General features: G+C 45.5%; 1 protein-coding gene across 7 annotated transcripts in view; it reads right to left on the bottom strand.

Annotated features, from left to right (window-relative positions):
• The window catches only part of ADA2 (adenosine deaminase 2), a 35,374-nt gene extending 19,418 nt beyond the window's left edge, over positions 1-15,956 (bottom strand). For 4 of the 7 annotated variants that reach the window (XR_008300027.1, XR_008300026.1, XM_015061492.3 and 1 more), the window contains exons 1-4: positions 15,861-15,937; positions 12,240-12,607; positions 9,716-9,941; positions 8,100-8,310 (exon numbers count right to left, since the gene is read on the bottom strand). Coding sequence is in view for 5 of the 7 variants with exons in the window: in XM_015061492.3 (XP_014916978.1) it covers positions 8,100-8,310; positions 9,716-9,941; positions 12,240-12,561 (759 nt within the window). In the remaining 2 variants the exon portion in view is untranslated. Of the gene's footprint in view, positions 1-290; positions 1,085-8,099; positions 8,311-9,715; positions 9,942-12,239; positions 12,608-15,860 lie in introns of those variants that run through there. The other 3 variants (XM_053225572.1, XM_053225574.1, XM_053225575.1) reach the window with 3 other exon arrangements.
• Positions 15,957-16,455: the final 499 nt, after the last annotated feature.

Raw genomic sequence — 16,455 nt, 5'->3', positions numbered from 1 at the left:
AACACAGAGATCTTTGCTCTCCTCCTATCTGCCTAAAAGGACATAAACTTCTGTTGGTGCAAGTTCCCCCTTTCATCTTCCACACCAGGAAAACGACCCTTATCATTGGAGACAGAAGGGCTGTTCTGAGATGGGTCTGCACAAACAAACCTTACTAACATAACTCTTATCTTCTATTAGTCTCCCCTATATATTTACTATCCCACAATTTACTGCCCCAGAAACCCAAACCTATTGCCTTGTCATTTCTCCACAAATTATCGCCACTTGTTAAAACAGTGTATAAGCACCTGTTCTACCCACTTCTTTGGGTCTTCACTTTTTTCTACAAAGGTCTCCATGCACATAAAAATTAAATATTAACATCAAATAAAATGTGTATGCCTTTTCTCCTGTTAATATGGCTTTTGCCAGTTTAACTTGCAGGCCCCAAAAACAGAACCTTAAGAGAGTAAAGAAAAAGTTATTTTTGTTCTTTCCTACTTCATCAGATATTTTTTATTAAAATTTTTTTTTAATGTTTATTCATTTTTTGAGAGAGAGAGAGTGCACAAGTGGGGAAGAGGCAGAGAAAGAGGGAGACACAGAATCCAAAGCAGGCTCCAGGCTCTGAGCTGTCAGCACAGAACCTGATGTGGGGCTCAAACTCACGAACTGCAAGATCATTAGCTGAGCCAAAGTCAGACGCTCAAAGGCTCAACCAATGGAGCAACCCAGGTGCCCCTTCACCAGAGATTTGTAAAAAGAGAATTCTTCCTGTCACTGATCAAGGCTTCAACAGACTTCCAGGCACTCTGTTAGAATCTTCAAATCTTTGATGCTGAAAGAGCTTATATGCTGTACCCCAGCAGTTCCCAAAGTGTGGTCAGGGAGCCCCTGTGGGTCTCCTAGACTTTTACAGGCAATCTGCAAAATCAAAAACTCTCCTCATAAAAATTTTAAGATTTAAATTTAAGATTTGTCTTTTACATTCTCATTCTCTCCTGAATATGCAGAATTTTCCAGAGGTTGCATCATGTGTGACAATATTAGTCTGACAAATAATGGATTGTGTGCTTATGTAGGCTTGTGTTTTGGAAAGTTCTCAGTTTTAATTTCTAATGAAGGCTATATTATACAACATATAGTAGATAATATCCACATAAACAAAAACTTTTTGGGATCCTCCAAAATTTTTGAGTGTAAAAGTTTGAGAACAATTGCATTAATCCATCCCAGAACTGATACCTGAAGCTGTCTTGGCCTTACCCAGCTGATTTGCAGAAGGGAAGAACATAATTCTTCACTGTGCCTTAACTGCTGTGTCATTACTGAGTCATGTGCCCACACAGCCCATCTGGATTGCAGGCCACTGAGGGTAGGATCCAGGTCATCTGGGTCTTCCCACCTCCCCTCCTTTAGCACCAGAGAAGGAGCTCCATAAATAAGCATTAACTGAGGAAGAGCACTGTCCACTTGGAGTTTCAAAACTACTCAGCCCCAGGCAGCATGCTTTGGAGAATGGATACATAGATGGATGTTGGAGGGGTGGTAGTGCCAGCAGAACAGAAGGGAGACAAAAGAACCTTTTAGAAAAATCAACAAATGACAATTCTGTCTACAAGAAGATCCTTGGCATACTAAACAAGGATGTACAGATATGCAAATGATACAACCAGAGGCTTGGTGGGGGGTTGCCTATGGCAGCAGTTCCAAGCCATCAATTCTATCATTGCAGTACTTATTGCTGGAGAATCTGGGACCCCTGCCTTGCAGGGTTCCAATCCCACTGCTAGTTCCCATAGCATGGAAAGCCACAAAGATGGAATCTGGCTCCTGGGGCGGCAGATACAGAAGCCCCTGGTCTCTTGGTGCCTCAGTAAATCACCACCAGGGCCGCCTGTGCCTTGTGTTCTTGGGCTTCTGGCCTCCAGCCAAGAATCTGCAGGCTTTGTGGAAGCACCTAGGACAGGATCTGAATGTTCAAGAGCACCCCTATTTCAAGGAGCAAGAGACCCTTTTCAGGGGGAGACCTGCAACTCCTCCCGGCCTCACAGCTAGACTGATTAGAACATTGCTGTGAAGCATGGTACTGGAGGAAAGTTCACAGCTGGTTAGGGGATTCTGGGCAGCCTTTCTGGGTTTAGGCTCACAGTGGAGATACAATCTGCCCCAGCCAATCATACCTCATAGGATCGTTGCAAGGATCAGATGAGTTAATATTTGTAAAGCACTTAGAAATGATAACAACTCAGAAAAAATAAAAAGAATAAAAAAGGAGGAGGGCACCTGGGTGGCTCACTTGGCTAAGCGTCCAACTCTTGATTTGGGCTCAGGCAATGATCTCATGGTTCGTGGGTTGGAGCCCCACGAACACTGGGCACAATGGGCTCCACACTGACAGCACAGATCCTGGTTGGGATGCTGTCTCTCTCTCTCTCTCGAAGAAAGAAAGAAAGAAAGAAAGAAAGAAAGAAAGAAAGAAAGAAAGAAAAGAATTTATAACTATTGGGTGCTTGGCTGTCTCAGTTAGAAGAGCATGCTCTTGATATTGGGACTCTTGATATTGGGATCATGAGTTTGAGCCCCTCATTGGGTGTAGAGACTACTTAAATAAATACATAAAAACTTAAAAAAAAAAAGGAAATGATAACTATTAATAATATTATTAGCATCAATCTTATTATCATCACCAGATGTAGAAAAACAACCCAAAATCTGCAGTTATCCTAGAAAGATGAGTTACTAGAGCACCATTCATTTACCAGCCATTTACTCAGCTACTATGTGCCAAGCATATGCCCACACTTTCATGTCATCATCTCATTTAATCCTCAAAACTACAACATTAGGTAGTTCTCATTTTTTTTTTAAATTTTTTTTTAACGTTTATTTATTTTTGAGACAGACAGAGACAGAGCATGAACAGGGGAGGGTCAGAGAGAGGGAGACACAGAATCGGAAACAGGCTCCAGGCTCTGAGCTGTCAGCACAGAGCCCGATGCGGGGCTCGAACTCACGGACTGCAAGATCATGACCTGAGCCGAAGTCGGCCGCCTAACCGACTGAGCCACCCAGGCGCCCCTAGGTAGTTCTCATTTTACAGATGAGGATTTTGAGGCTCAGAAAGCTTAAGAAACTGAATCATACTCCACAGTGGGGGTGAGGGCTGGAGGTCTGCTGAGTTTCAGAATCTTGCTGACCCTGGGTGTCTCCAGTCATCACAGCAGCCCATCTTTCCCTTTCTGTGATAGTGACAGTTAGGGGGGCTCAATGTCTCAGCTCTGGCTGCACTTTAGAACCACCTAGGGAGAGGGAAATGCTTGGGTCTCACCCCAGACTAATTAAATCAGAATCTCTGGGGTAGAACCTCTGGGGTGGTTTGTTTGTTTGTTTTTAACCTCCTCAGGTGATTCTAATGTATAATGTACAGCTGGGGTTAAGATCTACCATTTTGTGGATTTGAAGTAAACAGCATGAATACAGCATAGTAGGATAAATGCTATTATAAAGGAGAGCAGTTAAGAGGGTCCCTCCAGTCTCGATCGTCAGTATTCTTGCAGTTATACCAGTAACACGAAACAGGGGTCACTTCAGCAACAAGCCAGGTGGAATTTTCAGTGGAGGCTCTGCCAAAAATCCAGGAAAAACCTTGGGGGGCGGGGAAGGGTGGGATGGGTAGAAGTGCCGGTAATGTTTGTTATACAAGTGACAGCATCCAAGAAAACATCTGGGAACAACCATCGTGGGTTCTCTGCCACTGCCTGTCTCTCTCCCAAGACCCCCTGTCAATAAGTACCAGCAGGGCAATCTCCTGTTGATAATCCTCTGGGGTCTTATAAGAGCTCCACTCTGAGGACTGGCCAGGACCCAGTCTGGGCCTCAGATTCTGGCCGTGGGGGAAGGGACTGGAGCCCAGGAGATAAGACCCGCCTAGCAACTGTTGCTAAAGGCAAGTAGCCTTTGTTATCAAGCATTAGTAACACAATAGGAGGCTGAGCAGCCAGGATAGTCCATCAACATCATCCCAGGCCCTGAATTAGCCCCACTAGCAAGAAGGGGGAGGTTGTGCGGCTCAGCAAAAGAATTCCAGTGCAGACGGTTTTTAGTTGTTAATGTGTTGATGGCTCCCCCTACTCTGGCTAATGGGGGGCATTAAGGCATAGACTCTCTATTGCAAGAGGCCTTTGTTCCAGGGTCAGAGCAGAACAAATGGTCACATCCCATCCCCCTCAGCCTCTCCAGAATCCCAAATCCCAGCAGCCTTCCACCTTCTAGGATGGTGGGGGGTGGGCAGAGTGGGAAGAGAGGTTAGGAGCGAGGCAGGGTCCCCAAGTTAAATGTCCTGGAGCCCACTCAGCATGGTAAGGAGAAAATACCCCCTCAGAAAAGGGGGAGCAATGGAGCAGGAAACTGCTCCCTCCAATTGCTAAGCATCTTCCCCTAAATGCTTCTCCATCGGGCTCAAGATGAAAGTCACAGCCCTCAAACCGACCAAGACCCAAACCCTCCACAGTTTCCCCCCTCCCTCCTTTTCCCTCCACCCCCTAAGGAGCCCAGGGCTCCGCCAGGATTTGACGGGCTACCTCCCCCATGCCCCTCGCTGAGAAAGCCGTTGGAATGGCCCAACAGGAAGCAACCCCCGCCCCTGGGCCCCAGCAGGGGCCAGCAGCACTCTAGGTGAATCATCAGCTCAGCCAATCCTAGGGACTCTCTTTTCCCTACAGAAGGATGAGACTTACAGCGGAATGACTTCTCTGGGGCTCCTTCTGAGATGAAGCCTGGCTGCCTTAGTGCTCAAGTCCAGCACCCTTGGCATCTATCCAGTCACCCAATCAAGTCACCAACGTGATCTTGGTCAAACTCTGGCTTTTCCAAGCCTCAGTTTCCACATCTGTAAAATGCAACCTTGCTATGCACCTTGCTATGCTATGACCTTTGTAAAGGTCAAGGCAAAGAAGGCCTTTTCTCAAAGTGGGGTCTGGGTCAGACCATCTGCATTAGAATCACCGGGAGGAGAGGAAGAAGCTAGTTGATTTTGTAGCTTCCTGGTCCTACCCAAGAGCACAGAATTAGAACCCTGGGAGGTCAGGGTCCAAACACGAATTTTAAAGAGCACCTCTGAATTATTCATATGAACAGCCAAGTTTGAGGACCACAACCAACAAGCATGATTATCACTCTTGGTGCCTCTTGGCAATATAAGATGTGGTGCCAGTCTGAAATATCTCATGATCTGACATAAATAACGAGGCAACAACTGCTCAGTGCTGAATACCCGCATGACCAGGAGACAAAGAGGGGACATATGGACTGACACAGTCCTGGGAAGGGGGTGAAGGAGGGATTGGCCAACCTACAAACCAGCCTAAGTGGGACCCAGACAGGAGGAGAGGCTTAGATGGGGGGCAGGTGGGGAGTGCATGCTTGGAGACAGAACGATTTCCTAGTCAAAAAACATGGGAATAAATTGTTCCAGGAAGCGCAGTTTCTTTCACCTTACCTAGGCCAGGCCCAGGGCCAGCTCATCTCTTACAGAAATTCTTCTCTTAAGAGGTTGTTGGACACTCTCTCTTCCTGGAAAAGGATCATTTGTGTACTCTGCTCCCAAAACCAATGGAAGCTCTACTGAGGGACAAAGGTCAGCCCCATTCCCACTTCCCAAGAACTGTGCTTAAAGCTTTAACTATCAAACAAACGTCAGATCCTGGGGGAGATAGGCACCCTTACTTGAGAGCCAGCTCACCAGGACCCTCCAGGGCCTGGCCTTGAGCTAACCTCAAGGAGGGTATTAACATAACTAAGGGAAAAGGTGGGTCAGTTGGGAGAGTTGAGCCTTGAGGAAGCTTTGTCTCAGAAGAAGGGAAAGGGAGCCCTACCCACAAACTGGAATTACTGGTTCTTGGGACATGTAAATCCTTTATTAGAAAGTCCTTGAACACTTTAAATCAAACTAGGGGTAGTAAAGTCAGTTTAGGAATCCCACAGAGAATTTTTAAAAAATTTTAGAATGCAAAAATATCACAATCTGTACATTATGTTGTTTCCTAGAAAGTTTCATAGATACATAGGCATACATGTGAAAACACTGTCTTCAGGATGCCCAGGCGGCTCAGTCAGTCTCTCAGTCAGACTGTGAGAACCGTCTCACAGTTCATGGGTTCGAGCCCCGTGTTGGGCTCTGTGCTAACAGCTCAGAGCCTAGAGCCTGCTTTGGATTCTGTGTCTCCCTCTCTCTCTGCACCTCCCCTACTCATGTGTGTTCTCTATCTTTCTCTCTCTCTCAAAAAAAAAAAAAAAAAAAAAATTAAAAAAGAAAAAGAAAACACTGTCTTCAATAAAGTCAACTTATTCGAGCACTTTCCACCCACCACCCCCCCCCCCCCCCGGGAATTCATTGGATTTTTCTCAAGGTTAAGAACACTGTCATGGACTCCCGTAAATTCTCAGAGCTCAGTGACCAGGCTTATGAGGGCTCTGGTTCAACAACACATTTCTGGCTATAATTTGGCTTTAGGAAAGGCTACAATTTGCCTTCAAGGAGAGAACTTACCAATCAAGAAGCTCTAAGTGTCTGGTCTGATTGATTTTTCTCCAAAAAACCGCATTCTGCCTTTCTTGTTTATACATCTGTCTCTTATGAACTTGGTGAATGTGTGTCAGTCCTCTGGAGCTCTATCACTTCTGACTGTACAAACAATACAATTTCTGAACCTATAAAGACCATGGAATATGGTAACAAAGCCAAAATAATGCCATCCTGAGGGCCTTGCCACAAACTTGAAGGTCAGTCACCAAGGTGTTGACGCGCTCAATAAATATTTCAGTGAATGAGCAGACTAGTTAGGATACAATATAGGGGAGAGCTCTATACAAAGGTTACTTTCCCCAAGCGTCTTAGAATCTTTAACCATCTCCAACGTTTGTGAGGATTCAGAAATCCTTCCCATTCCCACAATACCCAAATCCTTCCCACAAAGAGTCCTCAGGGAAGTTCTCTCTAACAGATATCCCAGAGGAATGGTCTGGGAGCATCTGATCGCCTGGGGCTGCTCTCCTGAGTGAGGCCTCCCCTATTGTGGAAGCCATCCTAGTTGTCTCCTACTTTTAGAACAGCTCCTTCTGAGTCCACTTCATGAACTTTCCATCGGATGTCTGTGTGCAGGGCCCCCTTCCAGGCCCACTCCTCCTCTCATCTCGCAGCTTCTGTGGGAACCTCATCCCTTTCACAGTTTTAAAGATTACCTTTCTGCAGACAAATGTCAAACATGTATTTCCAGGCTACAACCCTCTCTCCTCTGGGTTCCAAAGTCATATATTCAGCAATTTCCTGGACATCTTCATAGGGATGTCTCATAGCACCTCCATTCTACAGGTTTAAAACCATTTCTCCCTTCCCATCCAGCCCCTCCTCTTATATCCCCAATGTCACCATCAATGTCACCACCAGACAACCCAAGTCGAATACCAGCCAGTTGCAGTAGAGTCCTCACCACCAGAGTTAGTCAGTAAAACCTCTACATTCCTCCTCCAGCACACGAGCTCTTCCTCATCGTTGCTACTGTGCCTGTGGCCTTGTCATCTCATACCTGTGGTCTCCCTACTCTCCCAGCCTCCATCCCTACCTCTTTCACTGGGTGACCCCCGCACAGCAATCTGTTCTCCCCAGGCTACCAGGGTGATCCAATTGCCAGACCCAATAGCTGTCCCAGTACCAAGAGCATGATCCTGAGGGACTCTGGGAAGCTAAATTTTGATATGAAAGGAGACAGGGCAAGAAAGGTCCAGGCATGAGGCACTGCTCAGAGCCCAAGGGCAGGAAACATTGAGCAACTGGGAGGCACTGTGTATCCGGGAGAAGGGGAGAAGGGGAGAAGTGGAGATCATGAGAGAAGATGGGGTAAAAGGGCAGTGAGGGTGAAGGTCATAATTTTGTGGGAGCCAGCCAAGTACCGTTCAGGTTTCCTTGCTCATGGTCATCCCTGGAAGGACACATGTCCCCTTTGAGATGAAGGCAGCATCCAGTCCCTATCCCAATACTGGAATTTGGAGCCTGTGAAGACCTACAAGGTAACATCTGAAAGTCAAGCCAGAGCAGAGGAGAGGAGAGGTGGGCTCACCGGGAACAGCATGGCTCTGAGCTCCAGGTAGAGTACATTGTCCTGGTAGAACTCCTCCAGTGCCTGGAAGACATAGTCTCTGAACACTGGTGCATAGTGGACAAGGCCAGAGATTGTGAAGAAGATACTATTAAACTTGGACCAGACAGCATCTTGGTTTGCATAAGCCACCTCAGGGTTCTCGGTCATCAGAGTGAAAGTCTGAAGAAGTCTGCATAAGACACAAAGAGGGTAAATTGAAGAAGTGTGTTTCAAGCCACCACCTTCAGGCATCTGCAGGAGTCTTGCCCACCTCACTTCTCCCACCCAGAATCAAACCCAGATGCATCACAGTGAGCAGTGATGAGAGGCCAAGGAAAGCACCCCAGGCTTTCTGATGGAGGCCCCCATCCCTGAGACCTGCTTTATGCTCCTCAGGGCACAGCTCAGGTAGGATGTTCCCACCAACCAGGCTGTCTTGCTCCCCTGGGCATGTTTGGCCAGTCTGACCATCTGACCCCATTGCACCCTAGACTAAGCCTCTTCGGGGGGTGTTATGCACTGAATTGTGTCCCCCTAAAACCCATATGTTGAAATCCTCACCCTCAATGTGACTGTATGTGGAGATAGGTCCTTTATGGTGGTAATTAAGGTTAAGTGAAGTCATTACAGTGGGGTCCAAATAGAATAGGGCTGGTACGAGAGATACCAGGAGTGTGCACACAGAGGAAAGGCCATGTCAGGACACACTGAGAAGGCGGCTGTCTGGAAGCCAAGGACAAAGGCCTCAGGAGAGACCAAACTTGCCAATATCTTGATCTTATACTTCTAGCTTCCAGACCAGTGAGAAAATAAATTCCCATCGTTTAAGCTGCCTACTGTGTAGTATTCTGTTGATGGAAATAACTCTGACTCAGGTTTACATCCCTGAGTAGCCATTTACTAGCTGTGTGGTCTTGGGCAGCTTCCTTAACCATACTGAACTTCACATTTCTTACTCATAAAGGGCAATAATCTCAAAAAAGCACTCTGTAGATGGTTCTATGATTAAAAAACAGTTATTACTTATAATATTACTTTACAAATTTGTTAGGAAGTTGTTTCATCATGTTTTCAAGCTGTTTCACCCACCAATGGACCATCATTATTCCAGGAGCTGGGAACTTTTCCTCTTGCTGGAAATTAAGCATCTAGACAAATCTCATTTGATGCAACAATAGTGTCACTTTTAATACCTTTTGCAGATCATATTGAATTTTAAATGAACCAGAAAATTACTATTTGAATGCTTTTGTGAAGCAAAGTATCCTGTAAAGTTAAAAGAAAAAGCCTCCTGATTATATATATATATATATATATATATATATATATATATATTTTTTTTTTTTTTTTTTTTTTTTTTAAGTAGGCTTCTTGCCCAACACAGAGCTCAATGCAAGGCTTGAACTCATAACCTTGAGATCAACACCTGAGCTGAGATCAAGAGTCGAACTAGACGCTTAACTGACTGAGCCATCCAGGTGCCCTGATTTTTTTTAAGGACAGATTTTCATAAATGGGGTTGTACTAAGACATACCTGTACACCACCCACTACCTATGATGAGCATGTGACACATTCTTTCTGAACCACACTCACCTGTTGTCAAACTCAGTGACATTCTGTAGCTCCTTTCGATATTTCTCCAGCAAAACCCACTCCGAACACTCTGCTGGTTTAGGAGTGGGGGGCTCTGGATAAGCAAATTTGAACTTCAAGTACCCGCTTGGAGTGACACAGAAATGGCAGTGGGGCCTGTACGTGACATTTTTCACCAGCCAGTTCATACTCAGGATGCTGAAGTCATGGACGTGTAAGGCAGCCCCTGGAAAGGGAAGGAAGGCAGGGGTAGAAGTGAAGCAAAAGAGGTGAAATCCAGATTCCAGGGCTCAGGGGCTGTGAGGACAGTGCAGATGGACAAGAAGTGAGAATCACAAGGTTGCCTATCTGGCAGAGTTCCCCACAACTGCACATCATGTACCTTTCCCACTCCAGCGCAAAGACTTCCCAGGCCTATGTCTGCCATTATCTCCCCAGGATGGCCACTGCCTGCTTTGCTCTGGTTTAAGAAGGGAGCATCCCTCACTAGTCAGAAGCCATGATGACCTCATTCAGGAGAGGGAGCCCAGGGGAGCCTGGGTGGCTCAGCGGGTTAAGCGTCAGACTTGGGCTCAAGTCATGATCTCACAGTTTGTGGGTTCGAGCCCCATGTTGGGTTCTGTGCTACAGTTCAGAGCCTGGAGTCTGCTTCAGATTCTGTGTCTCCCTCTCTCTCTCTCTCTGCCCCTACCCCACTCACACTCTGGCTCTCTCTCTCTCAAAAATAAATAAACATTAAAAAGAGAGAGAGAGAGAGAGAAGCAGCCCAGGGGCACCTGTGTGACTCAGTTGGTTAAGTGTCTGATTTTGGCTCAGGTCATGATCTCAGTTTGTGAGATTGAGCCCTGCATCAGCAATTCTGTCAGCACAGAGTCTGCTTGGGACTCTGTCTCTCTCTCTTTCTGCCTCTCCCCCACACATGAGCTTGAGCTGTGTGTGTGTCTCTCTCTCAAAGTAAATAAATAAACTTTAAAAAGGGGGGGAGGGATGAGCTTCAGCCCTTGCTCCCACCCTGGTCCTGTTTGCACAACTGTCCTCAGTCCTCTCAGCCTGCTCCCAGCGCCCACGCATTGGCTTTGCATTCCCTGCTTCCAGCCAGTATCTAGGCAGCTTCTGGCCTGCAGGCTTGCCATTGATGCCCTATGCTTCTTTCAGATCTGACACCAATCTAGACTACAGCACTCCTCAAGTCACAGTATACACTGTCCCTCTGCTCTTCCTGCTCTGTCTTAGCACCTGGCCTTGACACGGGCCACTGAGGTGTCACAGCTGTGTGAGCTTTGGCATGTCACCTCTCTAAACCTTATGTCCTCCATCAGGTGGGGATGTGACTTTACCAACTGCACAGTTGTTTCTTTGTTTTTTTAGTCTCCATATTTAACGTTAAAATAAAAGAGGTATAGGGGCTCCTGGGTGGTTCAGTCGGTTCAGCGTCAGACTTCGGCTCAGGTCATGATCTCAAGGCTCCTGAGTTTGAGCCCCGTGTCGGGCTCTGTGCTGACAGGTGTGTCTTCCGCTCTCTCTGCCTTCCCCTGCTTGTCCTCTGCCTCTCTCTTTCTCTCTCTCTCAAAAATAAACATTTTTAAAAACCCAAAATGTTATAAAATAAGAGGTATAGAAAAGTCCTTGTAAACTGCAAACTGCTATTTACGTGTGCAGGATGGTAATTATTTTACTTCTCATAGAAATGTATATATACTATAGACATACACTACTAGAAATGTGTTTATTCAAGAGAAACTTTCACATCATACTCTGGTACCTCAGCCTGAAATGGGGCAGAAGAAGCAGATGTGGGAAAAGCTGTGAAGAAAGCAGTAGTTCCTATGGGCCTAGATACCCGCTTATGGGTGGACACATCAGCTTTGTCAGGAAAGACAGTGATGCCCAGCACCCACTCCCTGCTGTCTGTCTGAGGCAGAGTCCCCTTGGAAGCAGGGCTCTGGGTTTCCAGGGTGAAGTGGCAGCCCCCTCAGACCGCCCCCTTCCTAGTCTGTGAAGCAAGAACAAAGGTGCAGAGTAGCCAAGTGGGGTTCTTGCTGCTCCATTTATTTATTTATTTATATTAAAATTTTTTTAATGTTTATTTATTTTTGAGAGAGAGAGCACAAGAGGGGGCAGGAGGTGGGGGGGGAGGGGGGGGGAGGAAGACACAGAGAGGGGAGGGGTGGAGAGAAAGGGAGACACAGAATCCAAAGCAGCCTCCAGGCTCTGTCAGCACAGAGCCCAATGTGGGGCTTGAACTCATGAGCTGTGAGATCATGACCTTAGCCAAAGTCAGATGCTTAATCAACTGAGCCACCTAGGCGCCCCTACTATTATTTTTTTAAGTAGGCTCCACACCCAATGTGGGGCTTGAACTCCTGACCCTCAGAACAAGAGTCACATGCTCTACCAACTGAGCCAACCAGGCACCCCTCACTGCTCCATTTAGAACAATAACAGCTCCAATAACAACACTAGCTCCAAGTTTAGTTCTCCCTACCTTCCCAGCACCCCCAAACCACCATCTCCAAACCTCTACCTTTTGGCATCTTCTTCAGGATATTAAACACCTCACTTTTCTCGATGAGAGTCTTGGCCCGGAAAAAGTGCATGCTGGGGGGGAACTTCTGGGTCCTCATCGCCTGTGTCACCTCAGCCTTTTTGAGGGCCATGAGCCTCTCATTGGCTAGCTCCTCCTGTTCGGTCAGCACCAGCTGCCCCCCCAGCTGCATCATCTTCTCTCTCATCAACAGCTGGTTCCATGCTTCATCTATGGATATGGCTGAGCAGAAAAAAGGCATCGCCACGGCCAGAAGCAGGGAGAGCAGGGCTGGCCACCCAGATGGGCCATCCACAGGCATTGGGATGCCTGGAAGAGGAAATTGCTCAGATGGAAACCTGACAGGACTAAAGAAGGGAGTAGGTCAGCAAAAATGTGCAGATTTAAACGTCAAACTCTGATTTTCCTTCTACCACTCTGTTTTCAGATTACCAGGAGGCAGCATACAGAAGGGTTCTTCTCTGAGACCCCAGAGGAAAGACTTCCAAGTACAGACATGAAGGGGTTTCCCAAATAATAAGTCACCATAAGGCCTTCTTTAAAAAAGTGGACCTTTTCAGTCAGCAAACCCTGCTCACACGTAGAGGAAGACATTGCAATCAGATTTTTAGTGTTTCACTTTTTTTTTTAATGTTTATTTATTTATTTTGAGAGCCAAAGAATGAACCGTGAGATCATGACCTGAGCTGAAATCAAGAGTCGTTGCTTCCACCAACTGAGCCACTCAGGCACCCTGAGTGTTTCACTTTTAAATATCACCAGAGAGTAAGAGATCACAAGACATATAAAAAAGCCTCTAACGTGATAAAGGAAGTTAAAAACAAACAAAACAAACAAACAAATAAACAAACAAAACCACACATGTACAGAGAAGGAAGACAAGAGAAGGAAATAAAAGAAAAATTCAAAAGAACCATACTTAATATCCTAAGAAGGATATGAAAAGATATTGTGCCCATAAAACAGTTACCGATAATTATTATTATTATTTTAATGTTTATTTATTTATTTTGAGAGAGAGTGTTTGAAAGGGGGAGGGACAGAGAGAGAGGGAGAGGGACAGAGAGAGAGGGAGACAAAGGATCAGAAGGCGGGCTCTGTGCTCACAGCAGAGAACCCAATACAGAGCCTGAACTCAGGAACTGTGAGATCATGACCTGAGCCGAAGTTGGACCAAACAGAAACACCCAGGTGCCCCAGCCACAGGGAATTATAAAAAATAAGCAGCATGAGGGGTACCTGGCTGGCTCAGTTGATGGAGCATGCAACTCTTGGTCTCAGAGTCATGAGTTTGAGCCCCATGCTAGGTGTAGATTCCTTAAAAAAAAAAAAAAAAAAAAAAAAAGGGACACCTGGGTGGCTCAGTTGGTTAAGTGACCAGTTCTTGGTTTTGGTTCAGGTCATGATCTGACGGTTCATGAACTTGAGCCCCAAGTCAGGCTTTGTGCTGACAGTGCAGAGCCTGCTTGGGAACCTCCCTCCCTCCCTCCCTCCCTCTCTCTCTCTTTTTCTCTCTGCCCCTCCCCCACTTGATCCCCCTCTCTCTCACAATAAATAAATAAACTTAAAAAAAAATAAGAATAAATTTCAAAATAGGGGCACCTGGGTGGCTCAGTTGGTTGATTTCAGCTCAGGTCATGATCCCAGGGTTGTTGGATGGAGCCCCGTGTCATTAAGATTCTGTCTCTCTCTCTCTCTCTCCCTCTGCCCCTCTCCCCCTCTTCCTGACTCTCTCTCTCTCTCTCTCAAATAAAATAAATTAAATAAACAGAATGAGAAGAGCTTTTAGAAATTAAAAATACAAGAGCTGAAATCTTAAAATTTACTAGCAATATTATAAGATGGAATTGAAGACCATCTTTTAGAAATTAAGATGAAATAAGAGAGAAACAAATGAGATGATTATTGGCTCAGGAAATCCAACACCCAAATAACAGACATATCAGAAGAAAAAAAAAAAGAAAAAGAAAAAAATAGATTGGAGAAAAAAGTAAATAAGTAATACAAGAAATTAGACCAGAATGTAAGACCTGCATCTCTGGATTGATGAGACTCTCTGGGATCCTATCACAGCAGACAATTACTCAATAGTCACACCATGAGATATCATCTTGATATTTCAGAACATTAGCATTCAAAGATTCTAAAAGCTTCCTAAAAGCTGCTAGTCCAGGTTGGCAGTGAGCAAGGATTGAACAGCGGAAGGAAAGAAACTCACCTTTAGTGGTCTCCTCCTTCTAGACACTGTTAGCACTTTACCTGCTTATTTATTTGAATTACATTTATGAAATGTGGGGCACCTGGCTGGCTCAGGTAGAGGAGCATGAAACTCCTGATCTCAGGGTCATGAGTTTGAGCCCCATGTTGGGTATAAAGATTACTGAAATAAATAGATATTTTTTTTAAAAAAAGGAATTGTTTCTTCATACTTCATAGTAGGATATGGTATCCTGGAAAGAATCAAGACTATAAATTGGAAGACCTCAGGATCAGTCCCAAATTAGGATGTCTTTAACCATGAGACCTTGGACAAACTGTTTAGTGTCTATGGGTCTCAGTTTTCTCATCTGTGAAAAGGGCAAATTATACTAGATCAGTGGTCCTCAAAGTGTGATACATGTATCATTAGTGATACATGATATCACTGTTTAGGTTGAATAAAAAAATTTAAAAACAAGTTAATTTAAAGAAAGATATGAAATAAATAGAAATGCAGGGATATGATGAAAATGGAAAGCTTGCTAATCATTGAAATACATTATCTCCAAGGTCCTTTCCAGGGCTAACATTCAATTATTCAATGGTACATCAGACACCAACAGGGGATTTTAAGAAGGAACTGGACACTATTTACTCTAGTACCACAGCTATGGTAGGGTAGCTACCCGAATCAGAGAGTTGGACTTTTGAGGAACCCCCTCAATTTCATGAAGTCTTTGACTCTGTCTTGAGGCTACAGTGTTTGCCAACAGCTGAAACCTCTAGGACAAGAGGAGAGTGACATTTGTGTCACCATCCCACCCATCTCATGCTGTGTCTTCCAATCGACAGCCCTAGCCCCTTTCCCTCTCTCCTTACTAACAATAACAGAGGCCACTAAGTTCCTAAATCTCCAACTCTGTCCTCTCCAAGGACACCAGAAGTAGCTATGTGCCCCAACATCTAGCAACTTCTCCTGGCCTGACAGATAAAAGTTTATCTAACACTGGTCCAGGACCAGCCTGCTCAAGCATAAGGAGAAATAATCCCTGTGATAATTACTGCTATGCTTACTTCATCTCTCTCCTCATGAAAAGTTTCTTTTACTTTTAAAAGAGGGTGCATGAAAACTCTATAAAAATAGTTTGTTCCCAGAGTAAGAACGAGGAAACGGACCATGTGCATCTGTGACTCTGAGTGAATGTCCTTGGGCCCACAACCATTTTCAAAAGCCTGTTGTAGAGAAAGGCTATGCACTTCCTCCGCACCGAAAGTCACAAACTCACCTAAGGTAGGGGGCAGGGAGGCTGCTGCCAGGGAAACAAAGCCCGAGTGCCCAGCTTCCCAGCTACCTACTGGAACCTCATGAGCTGGACCCCCACCCCAGGGGATCCCAGTTACCTCAGAGCAGCTCCAGAAACTGCAGACTGTTTGCTGAGTCCCCCGACAGCTGTGTCAGAAACACCAGAAAAGCTCACCATCCTCTTTTCACTTCCTGTTGGGGCAGGTTTCACTTCCTCTCAGCCTCATGTTGCTCGGGTCTCCAAAGAGAGGCAAGGAAGATAGTCTGGCAGAGCTGAGGCAACAAGTAGGCCTGCGTGTATGGGTTTACGTTTGTGTGCGTGTGTGAGCATTTATGCACTTGTGGGGTGATTTATGTGTGTGTTTATATGTGTTCAGGTGCATTTTGTGGCAGGTTTTTGTGTACATCTTTGTGTGTGTGCATGTGTGTGCATGTGGGTTTATGCATGTGGGGATTATGTATATGTTTGGGGGGGCAGTTGTATGCATCTTTGTATGTGTCTATGTGTTTATGTGAGTTTATATGCACGTGTGGGCTTATGTATGTTTTGGGGGAAGATATATGGGTGTTTGTGCGTGAGATGTCATTGTAGGGTCCAGAACATAGCTTAGACAACAAGCGCCACAAAGAGGTACTCCAAAATCTGCTCATAAACTTTGGGCAGTATACCCCTCCTTAAAATGTGACTGTCAA

This window comes from Acinonyx jubatus, chromosome B4 (genome assembly GCF_027475565.1).
Source record: "Acinonyx jubatus isolate Ajub_Pintada_27869175 chromosome B4, VMU_Ajub_asm_v1.0, whole genome shotgun sequence".
In the NCBI taxonomy this organism is placed as follows: Eukaryota; Metazoa; Chordata; class Mammalia; order Carnivora; family Felidae; genus Acinonyx; species Acinonyx jubatus.
Note: the sequence above shows the minus strand (reverse complement) of the source record. Positions and strands in the feature narration are given on the sequence as shown.